At 32.1% G+C, this 8,243-nt stretch overlaps 1 protein-coding gene across 1 annotated transcript in view; it reads left to right on the forward strand.

Moving 5' to 3' along the window:
• Positions 1–6,399, forward strand: part of LOC105364013 (glutamate receptor ionotropic, kainate 2) — a 64,722-nt gene extending 58,323 nt beyond the window's left edge. Inside the window, exons 10-15 of the mRNA XM_011501848.1 lie at positions 703–807; positions 3,571–3,828; positions 4,644–4,841; positions 4,919–5,144; positions 5,619–5,783; positions 6,138–6,399. Of these exons, the coding sequence (XP_011500150.1) occupies positions 703–807; positions 3,571–3,828; positions 4,644–4,841; positions 4,919–5,144; positions 5,619–5,783; positions 6,138–6,268 (1,083 nt within the window). The 3' untranslated portion in view covers positions 6,269–6,399. The remainder of the gene's footprint in view (positions 1–702; positions 808–3,570; positions 3,829–4,643; positions 4,842–4,918; positions 5,145–5,618; positions 5,784–6,137) is intronic.
• Positions 6,400–8,243: the final 1,844 nt, after the last annotated feature.

Consider the following 8,243-nt stretch of genomic DNA (forward strand, 5'->3'; position numbering starts at 1 on the left):
AGGGCCCCCCCCCCCCCCCCCTCCCCTAAGAAAGCCCCTCATATTTCAACTACTCACAAGTATTCGCCATGTGAAATGAAAAAATACAATGGGCCCACCTATCAGTCACACTCTCTTGGCATCGCAAGCCGGACGATGATGAATCAGACGCGAGTACACGGGGCTGCCGATTACCGTACCATCCGAGTTTATTCCCTAAGAGTAATTTAAACGGAGCTTATACCGTTCGGGGGATGGAATAGTCGTAAATCATAGGAGGAACGCTACATCTTCGCTAGTATTACCCATAAATTTTGCGGATCCCCCCTTCCGCCCAGAAAAAAAAATTATAGCTTTACATTTTTTGGCTTTATACAAGTATGTTAAAAGTTTTCGCGGGCAAAATGCCGCGATAAATGTAAGTCGCTGTTATGGAAGAGTTAAAGCCTTCTAAAATATATACAAATCTACATTGTAGTGGCTAGATAATATAACGATAAGATTTTTGTAAATTATCGATTTTATGCGGAAACTGCCGAGCGTCGTAGAGAGATTTGAATTTATTCCGGGGATGTGAGACAGAATAGTTAATATTTCACCCGAATGCTCCATACTCTTTCCACTACATCACTAAATACAATTACACGAAGACGTCGTTTCGAGCGTCTTCCTCAAAATGTACCAAGAAATGTGAAATGAATTTTTAACGCTTTATTTTTACAGAAAGCGGATTTGGCGGTCGGATCCATGACCATCAACTATGCCCGGGAGAGTGTCATCGATTTTACAAAGCCTTTTATGAATCTGGGAATTTCCATCCTGTTCAAGGTAAAATCAATTAGAAATTTCAAGCGGATATCTGGGACAGCGGTTAGAGGCGGCGGGATGGGACGAGGAAAATAAGACGAACGAGCGCAGAGATGTAAAGTGACGTCGACGAAATGGTTTTTCCGCGTTAAAAGTCGGCTCCCGCGAGGATTCGACGACGACTCGTTACTCGTCAGCAATTAGCCCTCGTTCGAGGTAGTCCGGATAAAATAAACTTCCTTAAAGCAGCGGGAGGTTGATGAGCTCGGGGGGTACGTGACCGCCAGCGCGCTTATAACTCATAATAAAACGTGACTCGTTGCGCGGTTGCACATTATTCCACACGAGCTCCTCATCATGCAAATATACTGCGCCGCAACATGACTATGTTAAACTTTGCCCGGAGCTTTTCTTCTTTTTTTGTTTTTTTATGTTTTTTTTTGTTTTTATTTTGTTTTTGTGTTTTAAACACTGTCTATTTTCGAGAGACTGTTAGCCTCTCTGATGCAGCACCTCGCGATTTATTTTATGTTCATTGACCATCCACATTCTTATATAATCCCATTGTTTGTACTGGAATATTTAAAGCTTATAATGCCTATTACAGCCATTTCTTTTTCGTAGATAATAGTCGCATATATATATATATTAGATATTATGTAAATATCCAGACTCTTGTAATTGAATAAAAATTTATAATTACGTGCTCACTTTTATTAATTGGGTAAACCTAATGCATAAATACATACCGTTGATAGAAATATCAAGCAGTATGATGAGTGATTTTATTTATAACCTAAAGAATTAGTGGCAATAATATGTGTCAATATAAGATATTAAAAATATAAAATCTAAATTTACCTTTATAATTTTAACATATGTGAAGCGTAAAATTTACACTCGAATAATTCACAACAATATAGGATGGTGTAAAAATTTTATCTATTGAAGAATTTCATAGTTACGATAGAAAAGCTACGGGGAAATTGTCATCAGCTTGAAAACATTTTAAGCATTTACTTTCACAAAATGACTTTTATCATTTGTCAAAAAAAGAAAAAAACAGAATAAAGAAAGAAAAAAAAAGAAAAAAGAAAATATATTAAAATAACAAGAAATTATCTTACAATGAATCATGAAAAATATAGAAATAAGCAAATGCATACAAAATATAAATTTCATTATTAAAGAAATTTAAAATTATTTAAATTTTAAATTTAAAATGACAATTTAAACACAAAATCATCGATATTTATAATAAATACTTACTTACCACCGATACTACTATAAGCTATCTGTAGATTATTATTTTATTAATTTCCTTATTTAAGACGTTACGTGAATGATGAATTACCCATTGCAATTGGAGCTTTCAAGAGAAACTTTAGGACAATATGCATCGTGTCCTTCCTCGACTTTACCTACATTTTTTCAAATATTAAATTCAACAATGCTACGTAACGATAAGTGGCCTCCTCGAGAAAGCACACGACTCTAATCAGCTTTGAAGTGTACGAACAAGACCTTTAATCGCTGCAAATTGACCACTCATGCGCAATTAACAAAACCAACTGGACGACTACCTTACTCAAAGGACATCTAAACTAACTACCGAGAATTGACCTTTTGCATCGAGTCTGCGTTGCCCCTAGTGACCGATGCATCAATGAAATTTATGACCACATATTACGCCTCACCGATTATATATCTTTCGTTTCCACACATTAGTTATGAATTACTCGATGGCGTATTTTTTTAATTTTATCCTCGTTCAATAATGTAGAATGCATTATCCGTTGGGATCAAAGTTACCAAGCTCGTCATTGAAAATCGTATGAAATTGGACTGCATAAATTTCTACTGTAGTTCAAAAGAGTCTTTGTCGGCGCTTTATTACTCATTGGATCGAAACGATTCTTTAAATTAATCATTCATCGTAAGCGCGGAAACTTTACAGCGATAAGTTAATTATTGGCATAAAACTTGATGGAGCATAAGAATTACAACTTAAAAGGGATGATATTATTGAGTGCAAGTTTTCTTTAAAGAGACTCAGAGCTTGCATTCAACTATAAGGATAAGGAAATATTTATCAAAATAGGTAGTGGAAATCTGTATACACTTGTCCTCGTCACTCTATGCATTTTATTCTATATCGACTTTATATGTCACACAAACAAGAAACGAATTAAGTGCAACGAATTGTGATGCAACGACATGGAAAAAGTATGGAGCTCGGATATTTATCAACGCACTTCATTCTAGTCATAAACCTTTTTTTATCGATTTATGCATTAGACAGTGAATTAAAAATTTAAGTGCCGTTAAAAATTAATGAATTCTTTTCTTTTTGTTTTTTTTTGTTTTTTTTTTTTTGTTTTTTTGTTTTTTTTGTTTTGTTTTTTTGTTTCTTTTGTTTTTTGGTTTTTGTTATAACTAAATACTGTTAAAAGTATCGCGCACCTTTCTTGTTAACTGAATTTTATTTTAATTATTAAATTATTCGTTAACTAAAACGAACAACCATTAGCCATTAAAATACCGAAGGCCTTCTTCTTTTGCTGTGATAAAATTCCATTATCGCGCCATTTCTATTATTTATTAACCTTCAAAGATGCAACGACAAACAGAAGACTACAACAAAACAATTAGCCGATACACCAACCGCTAACAACTGCATTACTTTAACATAAATCACGAAAATCTCTTGGACATTATTTCACTCGAGCTTACTCATTAAATGACAATAAATTTATGGTTTACCAGTGTTCATGTGGATTACAGGTACCAACGAGCCACCCGGCGAGGCTCTTCTCCTTCATGAATCCACTGGCAATTGAAATCTGGCTGTACGTACTGGCCGCCTACATCCTCGTCTCAGTAACGATGTTCGTGGTCGCTCGATTCAGCCCCTACGAGTGGAGCAATCCCCATCCCTGTCACTCGGGATCCGAAATCGTGGAAAATCAGTTCTCGCTGGCAAACAGCTTCTGGTTTACAATCGGCACCTTGATGCAACAAGGCAGCGATCTTAATCCAAAGGTAGGTATTAAAGTATGAAAGTGCCTTACCATTGGTAAAATGCATTATTAGGAGAAGCGGACGACGAAGGGGCTGGAGGTCGGGTGCAAACCGGGCTGGAGGCGAGGATAGTGAACGTGGACCAAACGATATTTAACAAGTGAAAAGGGCGTCTCGGCGATTAACGGGGCTGCCTGTGTACGCGTGCGATGTAATAATTGTGACTGTCAAGCCGACGCCACAATTGTAGGCGCGCAAAGCAGTGACGCGTCGACGAAGTAATCATTGTAGCTCGAGCAAATAAGCAGTCGTCGAAATAACCAGATTCGTGTTAATTAAATTTCAAGCGTTGATGCAGCCACGTTGTTGTGGTTGTATCGCGTATCAGTCTTGCGCGAAATAACCTTTGCTACAAATTTATGTCTTGTTTCAATACGGCTACTATGTACACATTGTACACATGGGATTTCTAAAGTCACTAGTCATTTAGTTGGACGAGCCAATATCGTGTTATTTGCGTACGATTTAATTTGATATTTCGAGCAATCCAAAGGAAATTTATAGCCTTCAATTCTCTAGAAATGAGACGTTTGCATTTGAAAAAAGAAGACTGAGAACATTATGAATTTTGTAATTGTTTTATTCTATTTTCTTGTGCTTTAATGATAGAATAATAAACAGGGATTTCGAAGGAAAGTCAAATAATAACTTTGAACCTAAAATTATAAATAATAATTATGAATGTAATATTATATTATGCCTTCAATTATTTATTTTCAAATTAATCATTAATTTTGACATTAAACAATACGTCAACGAACTTATTTTTCCGCTAGGCTACGAGTACTCGCATCGTTAGTGGCATTTGGTGGTTTTTTACGCTAATTATTATTTCCTCGTACACTGCTAATCTGGCAGCTTTTCTAACGGTAGAACGGATGATTACACCAATAGAAAACGCCGAGGATCTTGCTAGTCAAACTGACATTTCTTATGGAACCCTAGAAAGTGGCAGCACCATGACCTTCTTTAGAGTAAGCTACTATTCAACCTAGTTTTTGGGGTAAATTGAATATAAAGAATAATTAATAAATAATTCGCTCAAAATAAGGATTCTATGATCGAGACATATAAGAAAATGTGGAGATTTATGGAAAACAAAAAGCCATCGGTCTTCGTACCTACGTATGAAGAAGGAATACAAAAAGTTTTGCAGGGTAATTACGCCTTTCTCATGGAGTCCACAATGTTGGATTACATTGTTCAAAGGGACTGTAATTTGACGCAAATTGGCGGTCTTCTAGATACTAAAGGATATGGAATCGCAACACCTATGGGTTTGTATTATTTACATTTTAAAAAGCCTTTTGTTTAATAAAACTATTCAACCTCAAATTTGGCATATAATGTGAACGAATAATCAGTAATTTTATAAATTTGATAATTACTCGTTTATTATGAAACTGCCCTACTAACAATGAATATGCTAATTTATTTCTTAGACTGTATTAACGATACTCGCTAATATTGCGTAATAAACTACTACTAAAAAATTATTAATATTTCCCTCCCATTCACTGACGCTGATAAAAAAGTTTTGCCCTAAAAGTTTGATGGAAATATTGCAAAAATGAACGACATGGAGTTGAATTTTATATTATTAGTTTCATCTAGAGGAAATAGTATTTAAAAGCTAAAAATATTAGCATAACGTGCAACAAAATACCTAGTCAGATACATAAAATAGAACAAATTGTATAATAAAGTATAAAATGCTATTCTTAGACATAACAGTGAAATTTTTATTTTAGGTTCGCCATGGAGAGATAAAATTTCATTAGCCATTTTAGAACTCCAAGAAAAGGGTGAAATTCAAATACTTTACGACAAATGGTGGAAAAGTCCAAGCGATATGTGTATGAGAAATGAGAAGGGTAAAGGAAGTAAGGCTAATGCATTAGGGGTAGACAATATCGGTATATATGCTTCTTACTATTAAAGTAGTCAATTTACACTGATGAATAGAATCTTAAGTCATGAACAAAAAGTAAACTTGTTTTATTTACGTAACAAAAGGTGACGTACTTGAGAACATCTCGTTAAAGGCATTCAATAAGATTTCAAATTACTGTAGCTCATTAACAATTTTGTTAGTCACAAACTTAATTCGGTTGGTTGTATTATATGACTTTTCATAAAACATCAGAATTTGTTCGTTAACATTTTACTAACCGGAAACATTAGCTTAATAAGTAGACAAGTTTCCTAGCTCATGAAAGAGGATTCCTCGAAAGAAGATGGCAACTGTTAATCGTTCATATATTTTCCAGGGGGTATTTTCGTAGTTTTATTATGCGGACTGGCATTCGCAGTGCTGATCGCTATTTTCGAATTTTGCTACAATTCCAAAAGAAACGCACCAGTAGAACGCGTGAGTTTTTGCATGCATTCGATGAATTGAACGCTCTTTTTATTTTTTCAAGTACGTCTTACAAAGAAAGGGCTTATCATTAAAAAGGGAATGTGCATGTTCGATTATTGTTTAGCATAAGCTCTTCGAGTTATAAGAATGTAGCGGCTTAGTAGTTCACAAAGGTCAAATCAAAGTGCAGGTAAGAATGACATATTAAAAATATTTCATTACATTTAATTTATATATGTTCATTAATTTTAATTTAATATAATTTTTCATCTTGTTTATTCTGCTATTATTTTTATGAGCAAAATGAGCAAAAATTATTCATGTCTATTAATTATATCAATCAAAGAAAAAAGCTACATGAAAATATTTACACTGCTTGTATGGAGCAAGTTATTAATAAGAAATAAATATTTGCCGTAGCTTAATATTATAATTAATTATTATTTAATATACACCATTAGTTTATACTAATAGAGTAAATTTAATGTTTCGTATATATAAATATATCTATCTTATATTGTGAGTAAAATGTATATAAATATATACGATTGTCAAAACAATTAAATCCTGATAATCGTAGTTTAGATTAATTAATAATACAATAATAAACAATCAGATGTACACTCATATATCAATGATAAAAATAAAAATCAATGATGAAAAGTTTTTGTATAATTTATAGATGTGTTTCGATAAATATTTTAACTATTTTGATTTTCATACAAAATTTTGATTTCCATATTACACTGTAAATTATACGGTAAAATTATCTTTTTAATAATTTATTATTGAATGTTCATTCCAATTTATGCAAATATCGAAAATACTAATTATCAAATATCCTAATGTAATTATTTAATTATATGCAATTTAATAATCAATATAATTATGTATATCGTATAATTAATAGCCTTTTCCTTAAATATCCAAAAATTTAGTAAATATTTTAGAAATAATTAAATAAAATTATTTTAAAGAAAATTTTTTATTTATTCTAATAAATTCCTATAATAAATACTATTGCTATTTATAAATACATATAAATATAGTACAATTAGACCGAACAAAATTAATTTAAATCAAATACAAATGAATGTATTTTTTGGATTATCTACATATTAATATATCGTCGGTATGGTCATAATCACAGTGAATGTAATAATTTATAATCGATTAAATAACTAGAACAGTGTAATGCGCATTGTATGAAATTTATAAAAGAAATGCAATAATTAATCAAAAATCGATTGTAAGTAGCCAGCCTATTTTATTTAATATTAATTATGCTACGAAAATAAATACTTCATATTTCGTGTTACATTTCAATATCGTTCATAACAATTATCATACTTATTTGACGTTAAATATAATAGTGGTATGAATTCTCATGAGTCAGCATTTATTTGACTTTATTATGATTTGTAGATCGATTATAAAAAAGATAAGTTGCTTTTACAAATTAGATTTTTCTATTTTGATAAAGACACAGATAGAAAAAAAAATAACTCTAAATTCGAGGAATAAATGTTTTCGTTAAAATTGCTAATTTTCCTTATTTTTAACATAAGATAATATCAGAAATTTCTAGATCTAAATTTCTAGATTAATAAAATGATTAATTAAAAATAGTTTTCATAATTCTATAAAGCTAGAAGTTACTGGGAAGGCAACACTTCAAATGCAAGTAATTAATAAGGAGGAGCTGTCTAACAATTTATCAAAAATCAATAATGATTCCATGTAATAAAATTTATGAAAAATATAATCCAAACTACATTTCTAATGTCTTTGCACTGGAAAATAAATAAATAAAATAAATAAATGATAATATCGAATTGAAAAAAAAAACAGCACTAAAACCTAATGAAGCGACCCATCAAAGCGATAGTTCTGCATGAATGATAGGGTTATGCGTGACTTTGTATACATAATAATATTGCTGATTTCTGCATTTCAATAGCAAAAAACCCCAATAGCGCCGCCAACCTGCTCGGGTTCACTGCAGGGTATACCA

This window comes from Ceratosolen solmsi, unplaced genomic scaffold, assembly GCF_000503995.2.
Source record: "Ceratosolen solmsi marchali unplaced genomic scaffold, CerSol_1.0 scaffold23, whole genome shotgun sequence".
In the NCBI taxonomy this organism is placed as follows: Eukaryota; Metazoa; Arthropoda; class Insecta; order Hymenoptera; family Agaonidae; genus Ceratosolen; species Ceratosolen solmsi.